Source organism: Lepus europaeus, chromosome 17 (assembly GCF_033115175.1).
Source record: "Lepus europaeus isolate LE1 chromosome 17, mLepTim1.pri, whole genome shotgun sequence".
Classification (NCBI taxonomy): Eukaryota; Metazoa; Chordata; class Mammalia; order Lagomorpha; family Leporidae; genus Lepus; species Lepus europaeus.
This window is the reverse complement of record NC_084843.1, coordinates 12,874,968-12,899,189: the sequence shown is the minus strand read 5'-3', so window position 1 is coordinate 12,899,189 and position 24,222 is coordinate 12,874,968. Positions and strand designations below refer to the sequence as shown.

Here is a 24,222-nt window from a genome sequence, read left to right as displayed (position 1 = left end):
TTTCATAAATTCACACTACAGAGTCAGTCCATTTCCCTTGCCAGTTTTATTCCTCTTACTTCCACACCCGATCAAAATTACTCTACTTCTTCCAAAAACTTTCACACTGCCAATTTTTTAAGTAAAGATGTTCCCAACAGTTACTACATAAAGTTAGGAACACTTGAAGTCAAAGGAACATCCATAATACCATACAGTTGTCCATTAGTATTTAGGAACATTTTGTCCCCTGTAATGTTGGGGACAAGTTTACACTAAAAAATTGTTTATCTAAAACTAAAATTTAACTGAATATCCTATATTTTCTTCCAAGTCTGTTTCATACACACTCTTCTAGCCCATGTTAGTGTCACAGAGGCTCTTGTCTTGTTCTCCCAGCATCTAAAACAGTGTCTAGCACAAAGCACTCAGTAAATATCTGCTGAATGAATGAATGCTCTGCATTCATAAGCCCGTTAAGGTGTGTAGTACTAAAACACTTTCAAAGTCCTGGAAGGAAAAATTAACTATGTTTCTCATTCAGGCAAAGTGAATGCTAAAACTAGTTTCACATGAACTTGTTATCATTATTGTATTGTAACAAGAGAAATGAAATCTATTCTAATTAGTTGTACATAATCAAAAGTAACTCTAGGAATATAGAAATATTAATATATAAGCATGCTTACAGAATAAATTTATACAGCTGTAAATCTATTTTACCGTCTTAATAGAACTCCTTTGTTTTTCTTCCCAAACACTACTGCTCAACTCAAGTGTGCAATGAATATTTGCCTCTCTGTCATAGGATCCAAAAATGAATAACCTGTGGTATAAAAATAAAACAAGGAGAGTATTATTCCAGTTATATGCATTAAAATTTTCTTTCTGATCATTTAACAAGCAAAAAAATAACACAATACTCCATTACTATTAAAGTTTTAGTAAGAAAAAAATTAAATCACACATTTGGTATACCCTCTAGTGGAAGAATGAAGTAATGCTAAAATTAGTTGAGATCTCACAACATGTTTCTTTCTCTGTACCTAAGTCAAACCAATAATAATATCTACTCAACAGGAAATTTCTGTATGTGGTAGCAAGTTATAGGTCTTCAAAACAGCTGAATTTTAAAAAAGCTACATAGTGATTTATATAGTATACCATCTGGAATAATTAAAGTAAAATACAGTTACACGCGTGCACATGCACGCGCACACACATACTCTTCATCTACCACCCCCACTCATCCACACCATCGACTAATGTGACCTTAGACAAATTACTTCACTTCTCTAAAGCATCTCCTCTATTGGAAAATTCAGGGCAAAAGCAGTACTTACCTCTGAGAGTCAAATAAGATAATACACACAAAGCATTTTGCAATAATGTCTTTTAATCAGTAAATGTTCAATAAATGTTTGCTATTTATATTATTATCTTGAAAATAATTATCAAGGAATAATGGCACCACCCAGTTTTACTGCTTAGTATTTATTTCTAAAAAGGACATTGGAGGTCTGATCCTGAGATTATAAAAGTTTTTATATTGAAGGGGAAAAAGAAAGGTGTTGTCTACTTCTGTAGTTTCTATCCTCAAAATCAGAACATAAATCTACCAATTTCTTACCAAGGTAAGCTTGAAAATAGCTTGACCACTAATTAACATTTTGACTATTACTCTACTACTTCAACTACATGGAGATCATAGGGTAGGAGTGAGATGGTTAAAGAAAAGCAAATAAAACATTTTAGAGAAATTTGAAAAAACTGTTTCTAAGGTTGCAGAACTCAAGGAAATCATGTTTATATCTCCCAACTGAGAAACCTGAATGAATGGCAAAAAAAAAGGGGGGGAAAAAAACCCTAAATTTAAATAACTCTTAAGAAATCTTAAAAGAAATTTTGAACTTACCGCTTAACAGCCTATAACCAAAAAGAAGGTAGGCCAAATACATTAAGAGAATTCATAATTATAATTTATTAAATTTAGAAAAATAAGAACTTTCATTCACTAAGGCTTTGCTGCCCCCTTCTGTTCAAAGACTAAACTGAGTGCCTTGGCTATCAAGCAGAGAAGGCTGTGCACCAGCCAGTGTTCCCAAATCACCCACAGATACCAATAATCTTCGGGATTTAGGAACGAGAACGCAGAGTTGTCAGGCATTATACCCTGAACATAAGTTATTCCATATTTCTCACTTTTAAAATGTTCTTTAAAATAACAAAATTTAGCATAAACAAACTCAAAATGGGTCATGGACCTAAAACTATTAAACTTTGGAAATGGACCTAAAACTATTAAACTTTGGAAGTATAAAAGCAAATCTTTCTCACCTTGGACTAGGTGGCCATTTCCTAGATATGATACCAAAACCACAAGAATTAAAAGAAAAATATAGACAAATTGGACTTAATTGAAACTAAAACTTTTTACACTTCAAAGGACACTATCACATAAATGAAAAGACAGCCCACAGAGTGTGAGAAAATGTTTGCAAATCATGTATCTGATAAGGGCCTAGTACACAGGAAATGTGAAAAACTCTTACAAATAACAACAACAGACAATCTACTTTAAAACCGGGTACGAGTAATTAATAGATACTTCTCTAACGATATGCAGATGCTCAAAAAGCACACAAAAAGGTACCCAACATTAATAGTCATCAGGGAAATGCAACCTGTAAGCACTCATGCTCACTGGAATGGCTCTAACCAAAAACTGACATTAACAGGGATAGGTGAGGATATGGAGAGGCTGATTCCTTGTATATTGCTGGTGGGAATAAAAAAATGTTGTCACTTTGGAAAATTGTTTGGCAGTTATCTAACACAGGTTTGACATATGGGCCAGCAATTTCATTCTTAGGTGTATAATCAAGATTGATGAAAGAATACATTCCCATAAAAACTTGTAAATGAACATCGACAGCAGCACTATTCATAACATGTGTAAAATATGGAAATCATCAAAAATGTCAAGTGATCAATGGGGCAAATAAAATGTGTAATGGAATATTACCTGACAGTAAAATAAAGTAGTAAGACATACTACAATATGAATGAACCTTGAAAAAATTCTAACTGAAAAAAGTCACTCACAAAAGGCCACATATTGTATGATTTCCTTTACAAGAAGTGTTTGAAATGGGATAATTTATGCAGACAGAAAATAGTATGTTAAACAAAAATTAAAGGAGGCTATTGTTTTGAACTGAGTTCTTGCTCTAGGCTCTAACAGACTGGAATGGAGTCCTTCATATTAAATACAAATAATCAAACTGAAATTTTAAGGAAGCAGACAGATACAACTAATATTGCTGTCATTTTGTTTTTGACAAGTGGTTACTTAAGGTCAGGAAGGAGAACCAGAAGAGAATGGAGATTGCTAACAAATATGGGATTTCTTTGAGAGGTATGAAAATGTTGTAAAATTAGACTGTGATGGCAGTTGTAGAGATGTGTAAATATACAGTGAATTATGTACTTTAAATGGGTGAGTTGTATGGTATGTAAATTGTATCTCAGTAAAATTGCTTAAAGAAAAAAATGAACTACAAATAGCAATCTGGGTTATACTAAAAGTTTAAAAATATAATAAATGTTTGGTTAATTATTATAAATCAAGATATTTAAGAATTTTACTCCAAAAATTTATTTCTTGGGAAAAAAGTATTATTTCTTAGGATCTGCATGAAGTATAATATGTGCATAAACCTACTAATATTTATTTTATTTGCAAGAATGACTCACTTATTAGTGATATAACAAGATATAACAGCAGATATAACAAGAGCTTCACTTAAGACTCTCTAGATTGTGACTATTTGTTTCTTACAAACTCTAGATTTGATCTATCTATCCTGGGACAAAACTTCTAGTATTTCTTGTGCCTGCTTTTGACTTGACCTTAGTAGACTCCTTCACCATAATGACTCTTTGTTGACTGTCAAGCTTCAACTCTCAAAATATTTTACACCACTTTCCTGATTTCTTGACTAACACCTTTTGACATGTGAAAAACATGGAAATTTCTGAAAATGCCAGGAAGGAAACTCCTACCGGTAACACTAGTACCAGTTGGACGAATTTTGAAGACACAGGCATAGCTTAAGATGAACGGAAATCTCCATATTTAAACAAAAGGATCAATTTTCATTCTCTATGTCCTTAAACTTGAGTTGCAGAACACGTCTAGAGAAATCTAACCATGCTCTACTACTTTACATTCATAAAATCAAATTCATATAGCATCTCTCATCAAAAACCTGAAATCTGAAATGCTCCAAGATCTGAAACTTTCTGAGCACTGACATCATGCCACAAGTGAAAATTTCACACCTGATCTCATGTGAGGGGTTGCAGTTAAAACACAGGTACACTTAAAATACTGTATAAAGTTACCTTCAGGCTACCCATATAAGGCACATAAATAAATTTAGTGTTTACAGTTGAGTCCCATCCTCAAGATTTCTCATTATGTATATGGAAATACTCCGAAATCCAAAGTGCTTCTGGTTTGAGCATTTTGGATAAGGCACAGTCAGTGTGCACCTCCTCGACTAGTCCTGGAAGGCAGAAGCTTCATCTTGCTCTTTTTATCTATTCTCCAAAAGCTAGGAAATAATGTTTGCTGATGAAGTCAATGTCAATGATACCATGATTCTGCTACGCTCAAATGCTCTTCCTCTCCTACCTACACCCATCCCAGAGTCATTCACTTAAAGCCTATGCTAGTTATCACAGGTGCCTTTCCTTCCTGTTCTGACTGATGATACATGTCCTTCAAGCACTTACCTCCTCACCTTTGACCTACAACACCTCTTTGTCTCTAGAGCTTCAGATGGTCTCAGTTCACTCTATAATAATCTGAAAGCAGGTGTTTCTTAATGTCACTTTTTTTTTTTTAAATCATTAGGGTAAGGGCAATTTTTCTTTTTTTGACAGGCAGAGTTAGACAGTGAGAGAAAGAGAGAGACAGAGAGAAAGGTCTTCCTTCCGTTGGTTCACCCCCCAAATAGCCACTACGGCTGGTGTGCTATGGCTGGTGTGCTGCAGCGGGCGCGCTGCGCCAATCCAAAGCCAGGAGCAAGGTGCTTCCTCCTGGTCTCCCACGCGGGTGCAGAGCCCAAGCACTTAGGCCATCCTCCACTGCTTTCCCGGGGCCACAGCAGAGAGCTGGACTGGAAGAGGAACAACTGGGACAGAATCCGGCGCCCCCACCGAGACTAGAACTCGGGATGCCGGCGCCACAGGCGGAGGATTAGCCTAGTGAGCCGCGGTGCCGGCCTCTTAAAGTCACTTTCAATAACTATCCTTTGATTAACAGATTACAATCTTCTTTGCCAGCAAAGTTGGCCATGAGTTTTCACATGAGACAGCTATACTTCATTCAGACAGGTTCTTGAAAATACTTTAAAATTCTGACTTTTATCTTACTGGTTCTTTTTCCAATGACCTAAAATAGACTACACATCTGTCTGCTGGTCTATTCCTGAAGTGTTTCACAGCAGTGTGAACTCAAAAATACCTTTTCCGTGTACCAAGTTTCTATAGTACTTATTATTTGTCAATTCAGTTCAGACAGCCTTGCAGAGTTGACTTGTACAGGTATTTTTTAAGGCTTTTTTTTTTTTTGACAGGCAGAGTGGACAGTGAGAGAGAGAGACAGAGAGAAAGGTCTTCCTTTGCCGTTGGTTCACCCTCCAATGGCCACTGCGGCCGGCGCACCGTGCTGATCCGAAGCCAGGAGCCAGGTGCTTCTCCTGGTCTCCGACGGGGTGCAGGGCCCAAGCACTTGGGCCATCCTCCACTGCACTCCTTGGCCACAGCAGAGAGCTGGCCTGGAAGAGGGGCAACCGGGACAGAATCCGGTGCCCTGACCGGGACTAGAACCGGGTGTGATGGCGCTGCAAGGCAGAGGATTAGACTATTGAGCCGTGGCGCCGGCCAGGCTTTTTTTTTTTTATATATAGTCTGTTACTCCTATCTACATTTTAAGTTTCTGGAGGGCAGTGACTGAAATTAATACTTTTTTTGGAGAATCTTTTCACAAAATTATTCATTCATTCACTCTTTTGGAAGGCAGAGTGACATATCTTTCTTTCAATGGTTCCCTCCTCCAATGCCCTCAACAACTAGAGTTGGACCAGGTCTTTGAAGCCAGGTACCTGGAACTTAGTCTAGGTCTCCCATGTGGGTAACAGGGAGCCAAGTGCTTGAGCCATCATCTGCCGCACCCCAGAGTATGCATGAGACAGAAGCTGGAGTTGGGACCAGAGCAGGGACCTGAATCCAGATGCTCTAATATGTGATGTAGATATTACATCCCACATCTGAGTGCCAGTTTGAGTCTCGGCTCCTCTGCTTCCAAAAGCAGAAGATCACAACACAAAGTGCATGAGTCCTTGACACCCACGTGGGAGATTCAAATGGAGTTTCTGGCTCCTGGCTTTAGCATGGCCCAGCCTGGGCTGTTGAGGTGGCTTTGAGGAGTGAGCCACCAGATGAAAGATCGGAATCTCTATTGCTCCGCATCTCTATCACTCTGTCAAATAAATAAATAAATTTTTTTTAATTAAAAAAGAACACACATACAATTACAACCTGTGTAAAAAACAAAGATTATTTAGCCTCATTTTCTTCAGATATTTAAAAACCAGTTACCATTCATGTTAAAAGCAACCAAATTTAATCAAACTCAGAAGCTTCACAAATGCAAACTAAAAATATTTTGTGATAATTCTTTAAACAGCTCTTATAATGAATTTCAAAATTCCTTAATATTAGCAGCCTCCCCTACTGAAGAAGTAAACATTTCACCATACCATATGGACATAACGCTATTTAAAGCCTGTTTCTCCTTTCTATCAAACTTTAACCTCAAAACTGCTTCACCTAATATGTGAAATCAGATGATGTCATGCAAATATAATTTAATCATACAGTTGAATATTTTTCTTTGTCTTACAAAACCAAAGTAAAAGTATATGTTTCTGTTTCTAGAAGGACATCAGGGGTACAGCTGTGTCTCCCTAAATTCCCAATGAAAGTACAAAAAGCAGACAGTAACATCAACATCTGCCACACCAGGTGACCAGTACTTTGTGTAACAGCAATGAAGCTGTCACTCAAACTTTCCCAGACACTGCAATTATAAAAACTAGATAAAAAGAATTTTAAAAACACAATTACAATGAAAACTTGCTTTGAGTTTGATATTTAATCTCAAAAGCCTGCAACTGTAAAGAATACAAATCATTAGCTTGTGGTTTTCTAGTCTAAGGACACTGTCTAACCTGAGCCTAGCTTTAGGGTTGCAGGAAAACAATGGTGCAATTTGATCAACAGCAATTTGAAAATTCAAGTGGGTTTTAAATATCAAAAGGTAAGAGTATAAAACCAGCAGGGCTAATTTGTAAATACAGTCCTTGACCATATGACCCCAATTCTGGGTAGAGCATAACTGCAAAAAATTCCTGAACATGTTGTAGTAAGCATTTTCTAACATGTGCGGACAAAGTTTAAAACTATTTGAAATGTATTACAGGATTGAGCAAATGAATAAAAGTGCTGATGTGGTGGGGGGCCATGAAATAAGAAATGAGAGAAGCCAACACAAAGAACAATCCCATGAGGATGGATTGGAACTGGAGTGTTAGGTCAACTCCTGGTTTCTCAACTATGAATGTGACTGGTATATTGCCTACAGATATATACAGAAAGTATTTCTTAACTCTGTCCACTGCCAGAGCCTATGAACATATGAAGGAGCATATACTCAACACTCAGAACTTGGTTTCTATACCATTCTCTATTAACCAGGGCTCTTGGGGAAAACAGCTGACTCCAGAATTGTGGCAGAGTAGATTCAAAATCAACCTGTAGGAGCTTGCTGTACCAGAAAGTAATTAGGTCTTGAAAAAAAAAGAAAGAGTAAAGTCAAGTCACAAGCACCTAGGAGCTGGCCTGAGAGGGCTTCTAGTGGCCAAATCTGAGATAATTTAGGTATTAGCATAATTAAGGACAGAAAAGAATTACAAACATTGAGAAAAACAAGAATTCATGAGTCCATGCTGATAATAAATGAGTGAATAAAGAAGGATTCTTGGTAACAGAATAGAAAGTCAACTATTACGATTATATTCGTGTTATATTTAATATTAGAAAAAATGTTTAAAGATGTATTTTTCAAACCCAATAATATAAAACATCCTAAAAGCTGCTGAGAAAATGAAGGTTTTAGAATAGCATAAAGTGTGTGAAAACTGACCTTAATTAGAATCTCCTTCTGTTAGGCAGGAAGTCAGATATGAGCTTATGTGTGTGTGACAAAGGCCTAAGAAGACATTTAGGTCCAGCACGTGCATCTCAAAGTCATCCCGATTATGTTTCAGGGGCAGCCCAGTATTTGCATCCTGCCCTGCTCCTTCTACCCGATAACCTGCCAGGTGGGGGACCCATCCCCTTAAAAACCCCTGGCCTCAACCAGACTGCACGCTCAGCCCTCTGCCTCTATGCTGAGCCGCCCGCCTGGCCTGGCCAGGTGTACTCTCTCCACTCAACCATGTAACCCCGCTCTCCCCCAGTCTGAGCGACTGGGCACTCTCTCTCAGGTTCTGTCTGGAGAGGTGCCCATCGGTTCTTACGGATGTCCCTTCCCTAATAAACTTTGCTATTTTACTTTCCACTACTCTCTGTCTCATGCTTGAATTCTTTCTTGCGCGGAGACAAGAACCCTGCAGTTCTATGGTAACACTTCTACTTGTAATGAGTACAGTCATCCTCAATACCGCTGTGGAGTCCAGCACTCTCACCAGCTAAACTTTACAGTCCTGCCTTCATTATCATCTTAACTTTTTAAAAATGTAAATTGTTGATAAAAATCAGCTCCCTCAAATGTTTCTATTTCATCAGTCATTGTCTCATACATCTATATGACAAATTCCTCTGAGAAACTGGAGGCAGAATATTTTCTCCTGAAAAATATGCAGTTTTACCAGAAAATATGACCTAGCTGTATGTGATATAATGCATGTTAATCAGCTCAATTTAATCATTCCATAACAAAACATGTTATATACTATAAATAATTTTAACTTAAAAATTTAGAAAATAAAAGTAAACAAATATTTTCTTTAAAAAATGGATATGAGCTAAATAACACATCAAGTTTCTTCTGTTACTCTGACTACTAGAAAATTGATCTTTTTTCTATATAGTTGTTTTTTGTATAATTTATCTCCTGTTTAATTATATGTATGTCTTCTTTGCAAAACACCTCAAATCCTTTAAGACAGAAAAGGAATTATAAATTAAAAAGTAATAATATGACTGAAATTAATAGCAGTACTACAAAACAGCAATTGAGTTTATCTGCAGTTAAAAAAATCAGCTTTTGTCAACTCAAAAAAGGTAATTGTTTAGAATGACTGCTTTTTTCTTAAGACTTGATAAACCAAAGTTTTAGAATCAATTTTTACAAACAAAATTCTTTTTCCACCTCCAAGCTGTTGCTTGGGAAATTCAAAGGTATATTTCAGATATAAAAAAGAAATCTCCCTTTATAGTGAGACTCTCTTCAGTTAACAAAATTTGAATTTCAATTCTCATAATCAAACATGCAAAAGAGAACATAGCTTTGTTTAAGGTTTCCTTTTCTTGATAATACTACAATGAGCATATTAAGAGATGATAATAGAAACTATGAATTGCAGGCTTGCCATATGGGAAGCACTGTAGTTCAGTTAACCTATCTCTGATCTCCATTCTCAGCCCAGTGGCACATTGGCCCAATCAAACAGGAAGGTCACAAGACTGGAATGTGAACTCAGTGCTCTCTATGCTCAAAAATCTATGTTGTCTCCACATCTGCTGCCTTCAAAAGCATAAAGCTTTGGGTTGTACAACTCCTCTAACAATTTCAATGCACTGTTTGCATTCTGTTAATAAGACTAAGTTATGTTTTCACTGGCAAAATTTACTCTCAAATCTTATAACAGTAAGTTTGATAAAAATCTTCACTCTCTGCTAAGTCTAAAATTACTTTCACATAAAAAGTTAAAGTCCTTACACAGAACCATTTTATTGTTTCAAAGTAAACAGTTTAAAAAGTAAAAAAGAAGTCCTCTGTCGGAACCATGGCTGTCTGTGGATAGTAAGTATGATACACCACTACATGAATCTGGGGGGAAATTACTAGTTAGTAATAAACATTATTAAAAATATTTAGCTTAAGTCAGAATAATAAATGATTTGTAAGACTTTATAACTACTTGAACATGTTTAAACAGGCTTGTCTAAGTTAGGGAAATATGAATATGTGTGTATAGTAACTACAAACCCGGGAAACTTCTACTCATGACAGTAAGACAACTTTGATCTACAAATGGTTTATAGAGAATTCTACCACTGAACTACCAGTGCCTCACAACATCAAGTGCTTATGTCCTTTCAAAAAATTTGATCATTTCAAACCTTTGCTTCTCACTAGTTATTAAGCCATTGTTTTCAAAACATGAAATAGGCAGTCTTGGTCATTCCTTCAAAAAAATATAAAAATATAAAAAGGCACTGTCATTTGTTTTTTATTTCCTCCAGTGTCACTCTCTTTCTGCTTTAGAGATTACAATAAACTACACAAATTGAAAATAGATCTTTGTAGGGCCGGCGCTGTGGCGCAGCAGGTAAAGCCGCTGCCTAAAGTGCTGGCATCCCATGTTGGCGCCGGTTCAAGTCCCCACTGCTAAACTTCCAATCCAGATCTCTGTTATGGCCTGGGAAAGCAGTAAAAGATGGCCCAAGTCCTTGGGCCCCTGTACCCATGTGGGAGACCCAGAAGAAGCTCCTGGCTCCTGGCTTCGGATTGGCGCAGCTCCAGCCATTGTGGCCAATTGGGGAGTGAACCAGCAGATGGAAAACCTCTCTCTCTCTCTCTCTGTGTAACTTTCAAATAAATAAATAAATCTTTAAAAAAAAAAAAAGAAAAGAAGAAAATAGATCTTTGTAAGAATTAAGAGTTAGAATAGGAGAGAGAGGAGGAAGAAAGGTGGGAGTGTGGGCAGGAAGAATCACTATGTTCCTAAATTTGCATATGAAATGCATGAAGTTTGTATACCTTAAATTAAAAGCAAGAATAAGTTGACAATAGTAACTTATTCTCTTATAAGAGAAAATTTAAAATAGGGGCCAGTGCTGTGGTGTAGCGGGTAAAGCCACCAACCGCAGTGCCGACATCCCATATGCACACCAGTTTGAGTCCCAGATGCTCCATTTCTTTTTTTTTTTTTTTTTTTTTAATTTATTGACAGGTAGAGTTATAGACAGTGAGAGAGAGACAGAGAGAAAAGTCTTCCTTCCATTGGTTCACTCCCCAAATGGCTGCCATGGCTGGTGCTGTGCCGATCCGAATTCAGGAGTCAGGTGCTTCTTCCTGGTCTCCCATGTGGGTGCAGGGGCCCAAGCACTTGGGCCATCCTCCACTGCCCTCCTGGGCCATAGCAGAGAGCTGGACTGGAAGAGCAGCAACCAGGACTAGAACCTGGCGCCCATATGGGATGCTGGCACCGCAGGCGGAGGATTAACCAAGTGAGCCGCGGTGCCGGCCCCCCGCTGCTCCACTTCCAATCCAGCTCTCTGCTGTGGCCTGGGAAAACAAAATAAGATGACCCAAGTCTTTGGGCCCCTGCACCCTTGTGGGAGACCTGGAAGAAGATCCTGGCTCCTGCCTTTGGATTGGCACAGCTCCGACTGTTGTTGCCAACTGGGGAGTGAACCAGTAGATGGAAGACCTCTCTTTCTTTCCTTCTCTCTCTCTCTCTCTGTGTAACTCTAACTTTCTGATAAATAAATAAATCTTTTAAATATTTAAAATAATCCTTAAAACTGTATGAACAATAACACAGCACTGCAACACTTGAGTAACTTTTTTTTTTTTAAAAAAAGATTTATTTATTTACTTGAAAGAGTTACAGACAGGGAGATCTTCCATCTGCTGGTTCACTCCCTAAAAGGCCTCAAAGGCTGGGGTGGAGCCAGGCTGAAGCCGGGAGCTAGCAGCTTCTTCAGGTCTCCCACATGGGTGTAAGAGCCCAAGCATTTGGGTCATCCTCTGTACATCAGCAGGGAGCCAGATTGGAAGTAGAATAGCGGTGCCCATATGGGATGGCAGCATTACAGGTGGTGGCTTTACCCACTATGCCACAGCACTGGCCCCAACATTAAGTAACTTTTACAAGTTCAAGTTCATAGATAGTCTAGAAAGCTCTTTATTAGATAGTGTTCCTGTTCCCAAGATAGAGTTGTGGCCTAGGGAAAGGTGCTGCCTAAGGAACCCAAGTCTACCAGACTAACAGAAAACAAGTGATAAAAGGGACTATTTTCTATGCTTTCCCCTTTGGTTCAATTATGTACTCTCTTTAATTTTTGACACAGTCACAGAAACCAAACAAAATAAAGTTTATAGTGAAAAGTTCAGCCTTCACCTTGAGCTTTGCCCATCATCAACCCAGCTGCCTGCCCTTTAAGCGATAGATATTTCATTGGCTTCTCATGCATTCCATCAGAGAACATAGAGTTCCTTATTAAAATAAAGTATACAGTTCCTTTTTTAAAAACGCCGGTCCCAACTACTCCACAAATTCTAATATTTTTCTCAATTCAACATGACTTAACAATGTCTGACTATACTTTCTCAATGCCTTATGCAATTTTTCATTCCTATAGCAAGGTTTTAAGTGAGCAGTTTTCACAGATAAAGCAAGAGATTGACAAGCAAAGGTAATACCAAAGCCAGTGGTCAAACAGCCATAGGTTAACAGACCTATAATCAATCTACAACCCCACCAGTAACACTAAGGCAGAAGAATTAGTTTTTTCTAAATACCTAACTAGTATCTATTATACCTGTTTTTACTGTACACTACAGTTCCTTTTATAAAATATACAACACATTAGTCTCTTTTTGATTAAAAAAAAAATTCCTTGTCAGCCAGACTTTGATATGTGATGCACAATCCTCAGTTACTCTAGGACTTAGAAAAAGATTTAGTATACTCAAAATAAGCCTATCGGCAAGGACACAAATGTATTAGGTACAAAATAGAATCTCTGGGCCGGCGCCATGGCTTAACAGGCTAATCCTCTGCCTTGCGGCGCCGGCACACCAGGTTCTAGTCCCGGTTGGGGCGCCGGATTCTATCCCGGTTGCCCCTCTTCCAGGCCAGCTCTCTGCTATGGCCCGGGAAGGCAGTGGAGGATGGCCCAAGTCCTTGGGCCCTGTACCCGCATGGGAGACCAGGAGAAGCGCCTGGCTCCTGGCTTCGGATCAGCACGATGCACCGGCTGCAGTGGCCATTGGAGGGTGAACCAACGGCAAAGGAAGACCTTTCTCTCTGTCTCTCTCTCACTATCCACTCTGCCTGTCAAAACAAACAAACAAAACAAAAACAAAAACAAAAACAAACAAAATAGAATCTCTGTACTCAAGTCTTTAGTTTTATTATAGGTTGGAAATAAAAGTAAAAGTGGTAAGTACCAACTAAGTGGTATAAACAAATGTCACAGAAAGGTAGCATAAAGATAGTACATTTGTATTTAGAATGAGCAGGAGAGATATTAATGAGGTGGCTTTAAGACACTCTATGAAAGGCTGATTTCAGAAGCAAAGAAGGGAGTAGGCCAGGAAAATGGCATGGAATCAACACAAGGGCTTGGTACTTTAAAATATCTATGCAGAGAATGGCAAACTACCGCTGATGGCCCAAATCTAGTCTACTGCCTCTGGGCTACCAGTGGTTTTTAAACTAAAAATCAGAAGTACAACATTTGACGACACATGAAATTTATAAAATCCATAAGTTGTTTTAATGGCACATAGCAATCCATTAATTTACATCTTGTTTGTGACTATTTTGTACTACGAAACAGTTTGGGTAGACGCAACAGACCATGTGAATCACAAAGCCTTAAATATTTGCTATCTGGTGCTTTAGATACAAAGTTTGCCAATCCCCCCCTTAGGAAGGCCTGTGTAGCTGAAGCATTGTGAGTGAAGGGCTAGGCAGAGAATGGTGAGAAAGAAGCTAGAGAGGCAAGTGGGACCTAGGGTTTGTGATGAGGATTTGGGTCCCTATCCTAAGAGTAATGGGGAAGCTATTAAAGAGTTTTAAGTTGGAGAGTGACAATTGGATTTGCATTTTGAAAAGATCATTCTGGCTGTTTGTATTGGGAACCAGTGTTAGGAGGTAAGTAAGAAGGGCAATGAAGTAAGTAGTGCGAGCACAGAATGAACATAACTGGCCAGGCCATGGTGTTGCAAAGTAAAATAAGAAGACTAGATAAGTTTATTTTTGAGACCTCTTTCAGTTCTAAAATGTTAAGAACCCTTATGGGTTTTGCAGCTTCTCTGAGTATTTCTGATTATCACAAACAATTCTCAAAACTGTTATTCTAGAACAATTCTCCAATAGGTAGAGTAAGTTAAAATATGCCTACAGAACATTATATAGATAAAGAGTTTGGAAATTATTGCAGAATAAGACCTCTTCTCCCCCTGCCCCTTGCCAATTCACAGCACTTTCTAAAACATAGTTTACATTTTTCTGTAACCTACAAAGGACAATTTCTATGAAATTAAATTTATAGTTAAAGCATCTACAAATAATATAAACACAAAACAGAAATAAATATAAATACAGCTTAAGTACACTTTAGCCCCACTTTCTATCCCATAAGGTGGTAATGACAAAACAAAGAACATACCTGCTACATTCTAACAACGTAACTTTAAGACGGCCTTCAGTAAGCGCCCATTGTTGTATGTGAATATGTTCTTCGTCTTCTTCAAATCCTTGCAAAGTTTGGTATGGAAAAAACGGCTTAAACCTGACAAAAGTAAAGATATGTCTAAATTTTTGAATTATAAACAGCCACAGATTAATGTATAATATCGGAACTTACCTCCATGAAACACACACACACACACACACAAAACACCTAATATCACGTGTATTCTACAAAGACAACCACATTCTCCCACAACTGGCAACAAGTGGTGCCTTCTCTGCAGCAACCAGAAATCTTATTTTCTTGGCATGTCCTCACTGAAAAGGCAAGACAAATGGAACAAAGAAAAGGAAAGTCCAAAGGCAGTCAGCAGGTCCTGTGATTTGGGTGGGGCAAGAGGAGAAGAGTTTCCTTACAGTACAAGATCAAAATTCAGAATGCACTGCTTCATGGAAACAGTATATGTACCCGATGGGTACACGATGACAACACAATAACAACAGCACCAAAGGTATTCACTGGAGATGTTTACTGTCTGCCAGGGAGTATGCTAACTGCTTTACCTACATTACCTTACTGAACGCTCACAACCCTGAGCTGATGGTATTATTAGCTTCCATCTCTAGATGAAAAGAATAAGGTTTAGAAATATAGAAGGATTTGTTCAACTTTACAGAGTATGTGGCAAAACTAGAATTCAAGTTACTCTGACTTCCTTAAAGCTCAAACTATGTAACACCTCAGTTACCTATGAATTATTCAGGCACCTATATGTTCATTGTTAATAGACTTGTTTTTACAGAGATACCTGTATTGAGTTTATAAACTACAGGTTTTAAAAAAACTTTTTTAAAATAAAAGAGTTGCTATTTGAAAGTCAGAGTTTCAGAAAGAGATGGAGAGGTTTTCTATCTGCTGGTTCACTCAAGTGGCTGCAACAGCTCGGGCTGAGCCAGGCCAAAGCCAAGATTTCATCTGAGTCTCTCACGTGGGTGGCAGAGGCCCAAGCACTTAGGCCATCCTCTGCTGCATTTCCCAGGTTATTAGCAGGGAGCTGTATAGGCAGTGGAGCAGTCAGGATACAAACTGGTACCCATATGGGATGCCAGTGTCACAGGCAGCAGCTTAACTCGCTATGCCAAATCACCAGCCTCTAAAAAACTTTTAGTTTGAAACATGGCTCATATTCATCCATTAAAGCAAGAGACGAAGAAAGTGAGAGGAAATTAGGCTTGCAACCCTATAGTTTTCAATTCACCCTACACATCATCATTAGCCATAACTTACCTGTTCAAAGTTTTAATGGCTTCCACTGATGGACCATATAAGAAAGTCAAAAGTTCTTGGTTTCACATTCAAGGTCCACTACCATTAACTTTTCCAATCACACATTTCCTTAAAAGGCATAGAAACTGGAAGGTCTAGCAGGTCACCTCATGTCTGCCGAAGACATTATGCATATTACTGCCTACTGGCCTTTTGTACCTAACCTGAGGTTTTTCCTGTTCCTCAAAGCCTGTCCAGATGCTATATATGCCCAAACCTGCTTCATAATAGACCACATACCCTGGTACCTTCCTCAGCAGTCATTTAAGCTGCTGTGCATTTACGTCTTGAAATGTCAAATACATCTCAGTCTCACAATTCTCTCATCGCCCACAAACGTGACAATGTGCCTCACATACAATCGGGACTTGAGGATGTGTTAAGCTGATTTATAAAAATCCAATAGCAAAAATGAAATAAACCTTAGAAAATATCAATAGTCCACTGAAAGATACTGATAGGGGAAAGAGGTGCCTTAAGGTTTCCCAGCATTAAAGAAAAAAATCTTTTTAAGGAAATATAAGAATGTACACTGACAATGCTCAGTGGTTTTCTCCTGTTTCTGAATTAGCTCAGAAAGCAGTAAGGCCTTCACTTTCTCCCTACTACTGTGCTAATTTGCATTTGAAGTAATTTGATTCACATATACAGCTATCAAGCTTTTAGAAGAAGAAAAACTAGGAACCAAATTTATCATATTAATACAAGGTTGTAGCTAAGTGCTTTTTCTTTAAAAGATGTATTTATTTGAAAGGCAGAGTTACAGGGAGGCAGAGACAGACAGGTCTTCCATCAGCTGTTTCACTCCCTAAATGGCTGCAATGGCTGGACTTGGCCTGTCCAAAGCCAAGAACCTGGAGCTTCTTGCAGGCCTCCCACATGGGTGCAGGGGCCTAAGGACTTGGGCCATCTTCTACTGCATTCCCAGGCCAGACCAGAGAGCTGGATCAGAAGTGGGGCAGCCAGGATTCGAACTGGTACACAAATGGGATACTGGCACTGCAGGTGATGGCTTTACCCACTAACCCACAACACCAGCCCTGTAGCTAAGTGCTTTAACACATTGGCCTTAAGACTCCTAAAATACATGTAACTCCGTTACTCTACAGAAAATAACAAATATAGGGCTGGCAATGTGGCATAGTAGGCTAAGCTTCCGCCTGCAATGCCAGCATCCCATATGGGTGCCAGTTCGTGTCCCAGCTGCTCCTCTTCCAATCCAGCTCTCTGCTAATGGCCTGGGAAAGCAGTGGAAGATGGCCCAAGTGCTTGGGCACCTGTACTTGCAAGTCTGGGTCTCCACTTCTGAGACCCAGAAGAAGCTCCTGGCTCCTGGCTTTGGATAGGCCCAGCTCTGGCACTGTGGCCATTTGGGTAGTGAACCAGCAATTGGAAGACCTCTCTCTCTGTAACTCTGCCTCTCAAATAAATAAAGTAAAATAAATAAATCTTATTGAAAAAATTACAAATATTGCTAAATACACTAGAAACTTTGAATTTAATAATGCTAGTTAGCTAAGTCACAGCTGCTGAGAATCAGCTGTTCTCATCAAGTATAATGTTAGAGTGCAATAACAAGGTTATATGTAGGAATATGAGTTGAATGTTATATGAAGTAAAGACTAGCTTAAGTTTATTAATGCCTGGGGGTTTTGCTGAATGTTTATGCACAGAAAAATAGGAAAGCTGTTTGTTCAGCAAGCCAGTGAATAGAACTCACACACTCACATTTAGCAAGACACTCAGCTTTCAGAACTTCTAGTTTTCAAAACTTTAAAGCCAAAGCCTTTAAGTATCCTAAACCTATAAGGAATCCAAACAATGAGGCAGGTTATGCCTGTCCTTCGCTTTTATTTTCTCATCTCACTGTATCTTTGCTTAGAATTCATTAGTCTTTTTTTTTTTTTTTTTTTTTTGGACAGGCAGAGTGGACAGTGAGAGAGAGAGAGACAGAGAGAAAGGTCTTCCTTTTTGCCGTTGGTTCACCCTCCAATGGCTGCTGCAGCTGGCGCACCGCGCTGATCCAATGGCAGGAGCCAGGTGCTTCTCCTGGTCTCCCATGGGGTGCAGGGCCCAAGGACTTGGGCCATCCTCCACTGCACTCCCTGGCCACAGCAAAGAGCTGGCCTGGAAGAGGGGCAACCGGGACAGGATCGGTGCCCCGACCGGGACTAGAACCCGGTGTGCCGGCGCCGCAAGGCAGAGGATTAGCCTAGTGAGCCGCGGCGCCGGCCAGAATTCATTAGTCTTTATCTCCTATTAACCAATCAACCAAAACATGTCAGTTTTCTCATTCAGGCTCCTAGCAAACTAGCCTTCTTTAAGAGCTACCTGTACTTGCCAGTGTAGAAAATTTAAAAAGCATCAGAAGACTGGCTTTCAGGGTGACAGCAAGAGCAGTTCTGCTGACCTGCTTCCCCAGTCAAACCAGTTAAAGTTGTTTTAAAATAAAGCTAAAACCAAATAACTGAAACCCTTTGGAAATGGGCCTAAGAGCAAACAGCAAATGAAAAAAAAATAATTATTCAAGAAGTCAAGCTGTGGTATTTCGATGAACACTGCTTGATCTCTCTCTCTCTCTCTCTCCAACAAGCTCAGGGAAGCAGAAATTCTACTCCAAGAGAGTGGTTTCATAGTGAGATAGGCAGCAACCCTACAACCCAGCACTCAGCTCCTAGAGTGGGAGTGTCTCCACTCCTAGCTCTAGAGTCCTTACTTGAAAAGGAGAGAGGGAGAAGCAGGTCAAAAGCGGGTATCCTCAAATCTCTTCCATTTACAAAAGAGTACGGAAAAGCTCAAACGCGATGGCACTATCAGAACCATGGAGGTCGTAGTATAGGGCAACGGGGAATAGATTCATGGATTCAAGGAAGATACAGCCTGGACTCTGGACCGCCAGATTTGTAGGAGAGAAGCAGAGTACAAGGTGGCTAGGAAGAGCACTCCCAGAGTTAGAACAAGTAGCAGACAGCGACCTTGGAAACTATTCCTGAAAGAGCCATAATTTGATTGCGTTAGTTTGTAAAACAACTTAGGCCTCAAGGTACTGTTGAAAACAAGTACAGCATCAGACTTAACACTGCTGTATAGACTGCACTACAATAACCCCAGCAGAGACTAGAAAACAAACAAGGCAGTAACAAGTCCTGGGAAGGAAAGACCAGTACCCAGAACTGATACAAAAGAGTATCTAAAATGCCTAGCTTCCATCAAGGTATTACATGACATTTAAAAGATTCTGTAAAATACTTATTTCACACATATGGTCAAAAACAAGCAGAAAAAGACCTGAAAATAGCCATTATAAATATGCTCACTGAGAGGAAAAAGTTACACAATTAAAGTAAAAGGAGTCATTATGAAATGCCAAATAGAGGTAGGAATTATTAAAAAAGAAGTAAATGGAAGTTCTGGAGTTGAAAACTACGTAATAATTAAAATAAAAAATTCACCAGAAGGGCAGTACATTTGAACTGGCAGAAGAACTGGTGAATCTGAAGACAGAGTAACATAGGTCATACAAGTAAAACATCAGAGAGAAAAAAGAACAAAGGAAAATGAACTTAGCTTTAGAAAAATGTGGTAGACGAGAAGAATGGGCCATCAAAGGAGGTACCTTTCTCTGAAGGGAGGAGAGAACTTCCACTCTGACTATGGCCTTGTCTAAATAAGACCGGAGTTTGTGAACAAGAGGCTTCCAGCCAGCACCTGGCTTAACAGGCTAATCCTCCGCCTTGCGGCGCCGGCACACCGGGTTCTAGTCCCGGTTGGGGCGCCGGATTCTATCCCAGTTGCCCCTCTTCCAGGCCAGCTCTCTGCTATGGCCCAGGAAGGCAGTGGAGGATGGCCCAAGTCCTTGGGCCCTGCACCCCATGGGAGACCAGGAGAAGCCCCTGGCTCCTGGCTTCGGATCAGCGAGATGCGCCGGCCGCAGCGGCCATTGGAGGGTGAACCAATGGCAAAAGGAAGACCTTTCTCTGTCTCTCTCTCACTATCCACTCTGCCTGTCAAAAAAAAAAAAAAAAAAAAAAAGGCTTCCATAGCCTTGCAACTCATGACAAGAGCCTCGGGGGATTACTGACATCATGAGAGTGTCAATTGTTAAACCAACAACAGGAGTCATTGTGCACCTACTCCCCATGTAGGATCTCTGTCCTTAATGTGTTGTACTATGTGAATTAATGGTAAAACTACTACTCAAACAGTACTTTATACTTTGTGTATCTGTGTGGGTGCAAACTATTGAAATCTTTACTTAGTATATACTAAGTTGATCTTCTGTATATAAAGATAATTGAAAATGAATCTTGATGAAGAATGGGATGGGAGAAGGAGTGGGATATGGGATGCTTTGCGGGTGGGAGGGGTAGGAGGGAGGTTATGAGGGGAAAAGCTGCTATAATCCAAAAGTTGTACTTTGGAAATTTATACTTTTTTTTGACAGGCAGAGTGGATAGTGAGAGGGAGAGACAGAGACAAAGATCTTCCTTACCATTGGTTCACCCTCCAATGGCCGCTGTGGCCAGTGCGCTGCGGCCAGCGCACTGTGCTGATCCGAAGCCAGGAGCCAGGTGCTTCCCCTGGTCTCCCATGCGGGTGCAGGGCCCAAGCACTTGGGCCATCCTCCATTGCACTCCCGGGCCACAGCAGAGAGCTGGACTGGAAGAGGGGCAACCGGGACAGAATCCGGCGCCCTGACCAGGACTAGAACCCGGGGTGCTGGTTACACAGACGGAGGATTAGCCTATTGAGCCCTGGCACCAGCCGGAAATTTATATTTATTAAATAAAAGTTGAAAGAAATGAAAAAAAAAAAAATGTGCTGGGGCTGACGCTGTGGTGCAGTGGGTTAAAGCCCTGGCCTGAAACACTGGCATCCTATATGGGCGCTGGTTCTAGTCCTGGCTGCTCCTCTTCTGATCCAGCTCTCTGCTACGGCCTGGGAAAGCAGCAGCAGATGGCCCAAGTCCTTGGGCCCCTGCACCCATGTGGGAGACCTGGAAGAAGCTCCTGGCTCCTGGCTTCAGATTGGTGCTGCTCCAGCCATTGCGGCTATCTGGAGAGTGAAGACCTCTCACTTTGTCTCTACCTCTTTTTGAGACTCTATCTTTCAAATAAATAAAAAATAAATCTTTATAAAAAAAAAAAGAAAAATGTGCAATACTATTAAGCACATCAACCAGTACATAACAGGAATAACAGGATGAGAGGAGAGGAAGCAGAAGATTCAAAGAAATAAAAGGATTGGGAGTAGATAAGGGATTAGGAGAATGATAATTAAAGGTTATAGGTTTTGTTTTTGAGGTAATAAAAACGTTCCAAATTTGACTGTGGTAATGATTGCATGTACATATATGAATATACTAAAAGTCACTGAAATGTAAGCTTTAAATAGGTGAACTATAAATGAAATTTTATTTTTAAAAGATTTAATTTTTAGAAAGGAAGAGTTATTGGAGGGTGGATGGATGGAGGGAGGGAGGGAGAGGGAGAGGGAGAGAGAGAGAGTCTTCCATCTGCTTGTTCACTCCTCAAATGGCCACAATGACCAGAGGTGGGTCAGCCAAAGCCAGAAGCTTGAACTCCATTTGAGTCCGCTACATAGGTGGCAGGGGCCCAAACATTTGGGCCATCTTCTGCTGCTTCCCCAGGTGCATTAGCAGGGAGTTGGATTGGAAGTGGAACAGCTGAGACTTGAATTGGCACTCATATGGGATGCTGGCATTGCAGGTGGCTTAGCCCACTGTGCTACAACATGGGCCCCCATATTTCAACATTATGCTGTTTTTAAAAACACAAAAGCCCAGTTGCCCAGAAATATTCTCACTACTTCTTTGATATCCACATATTTGGTTAGAATTATCTACTTAAACAAAGCCATAAATGACAAAGCTCCATTAACACAAATTATAGGGGCCTACACTGTGGTATAGCAGTGAAACCGCCGCCTGCAGTGCTAGCATCCCATATGGGCACCGATTCTAGTCCTGGCTGCTCCTCTTCCGATCCAGCTCCCTGCGATGGCCTGGGAAAGCAGTGAAGGATGGCCCAGAAAAGGTTCTTCACTCCTGATTGGCCCATCTCCAGCCACTTTGGCAACTTGGGGAGTGAACCAGCGATGGAAGAATCTCTCCCTCTCTCTCTGTATTTGTGTGTTTCTGCCTCTCTGTAATTCTGCTTTTCAAATAAATAAATTAAAATCTTTAAAAAAAAATTATAGTCCCTTAAAAGCACATGAAAAATAAACATCTATTGAATAGTTACCATAATAGGTAATATTTAAAATAGGTGCTGGCGCTGTGGCATAGCAGGTATTTATTTGCTAACTTAATCCTATAACAACCTCAAAACTAGGCATTAGCACACTGTACATAAAGAACAATCCTGGGGCTGGCGCTGTGGTGCAGTGGGTTAACGCCCTGGTCTGAAGTGCTGGCATCCCATATGGGTGCCGGTTCGAAACCTGTCTGCTCCACTTCCGATCCAACTCTTTGCTATGGCCTGGGAAAGCAATGGAGGATGGCCCAGGTCCTTGGGCCCCTGCACTCATGTGGGAGACCCGGAGGAAGCTTCTGGCTCCTGGCTTCGGATCGGCGCAGCTCCAGCTGTTGTGGCTAACTGGGGAGTGAACCATTGGATGGAAGACCTCTCTCTCTCTCTCTCTCTCTCTCTCTCTGCCTCACCTCTCTCTGTTTATCTCTGACTTTCAAATAAACAAACAAATCCTTAAAAAAAAAAAAAACACACACACACACAAAGATTAAAAAAAGAAAGAAAGAACAATCCTAAGAGTTCTCACACCTTAGTAAATGCCAAAACTGGAACCAAAGTTTGAGGTGGCTTGAAAAACAGGAATTTAGTTTCCTACATTCTGGAGGCTAGAAGTATAAGATCAAAGTGCAGTCAGGGCTGATTTCTGGTGAGGCCTCTCTCTCATCATGTCCTCTCATGGCCTTTTCTGGTGTATACTCCTGGTGTCTCTTTCTTAAATGGTTTTACAGGATTAAGACCACACTCCCATGATCCCATTTACCCTTAACTATCTCCATAAAGGCCCCATCTCAAATACAGCCAGATTGAGTGTTAGGGCCTCACAATATGAATTTGCAGGGGAAGGGGCACACACACAAAAACAAAGTTCCTAACAGATAGAACTCCAGGGCTTGATCTCCATAGTCCTGGAGGCTGACTTGATTAACCCTTCACCTTTTTTTTTTGTGGTAATACACGCTCTAAATCTCATCTTCAATGTTCCTGACAAAGAGGCTCATAGTCTCACATACATGATTATGTTTGACTGTCAAAATAACATGCTAAGGCATGGGTTCCAAATCATTTCCTCATTTCACACAAATATGAGAATACAATCAGGGAAAACACAAAGAATCTCCTGAACACTGGGTTTTTTTTATTGAAGAGTTACACGAAGACACATGCCCACTAAGTGAGGGCATCAAGCAGGAACCCAGAAAACAACATATCCAAGTGAAGAGAGCAACAATGTTCTAAATTCAGATGACAAGAGTGTGTTAAGTCAAAAAAACAAAAAACAAAAACAAAGAAACACCCCTCCACCCCTCATTTTGGAACAGGTGCTGAAAGCTCTAAAAGAGGTCTCGGATGGCCCACTTGGCTAATCCTCTGCCTGTGGCGCTGGCACCCCGGGTTCTAGTCCCAGTCGGGGCACCAGATTCTGTCCCGGTTGCTCCTCTTCCAGTCCAGCTCTGCTGTGGCCCGGGAGGGCAGTGGAGGATGGTCCAAGTGCTTGGGCCCTGTACCCGCATGGGAGACCAGAAGGAAGCACCTGGCTCCTGGCTTCAGATCGGCACAGCGCCAGCCGTGGCGGCCATTTGGGGGAGTGAACCAATGGAAAAAGAGAGACCTTTCTCTGTCTCTCTCACTGTCTAACTCTGCCTGTTAAAAGAAAAAAAGAAAGAAAGAAAGAAAGAGGTCTCCAGAGGGGAATAAGAAGGACAAATAGAGGAATGAGAAAGGAGAGTGGTACCTTGAATATTTGGTTAAGGAACTTTGGCGACAGAATAAAGAATTCAAACTTGACTCAAGAAACATCTTGCTTCGAATGGTATAAAGGTTGAAAAGTGGAACACAGAGAAGGAAACAAGGGGCTGGT

General features: G+C 40.3%; 1 protein-coding gene across 4 annotated transcripts in view; it reads right to left on the bottom strand.

Moving 5' to 3' along the window:
* Nucleotides 1-24,222, bottom strand: part of PDZD8 (PDZ domain containing 8) — a 94,973-nt gene that overhangs the window by 53,084 nt on the left and 17,667 nt on the right. For all 4 annotated transcript variants that reach the window (XM_062215038.1, XM_062215039.1, XM_062215041.1 and 1 more), the window contains exons 2-3: nt 14,743-14,865; nt 703-805 (exon numbers count right to left, since the gene is read on the bottom strand). In XM_062215038.1, the coding sequence (XP_062071022.1) occupies nt 703-805; nt 14,743-14,865 (226 nt within the window). The remainder of the gene's footprint in view (nt 1-702; nt 806-14,742; nt 14,866-24,222) is intronic.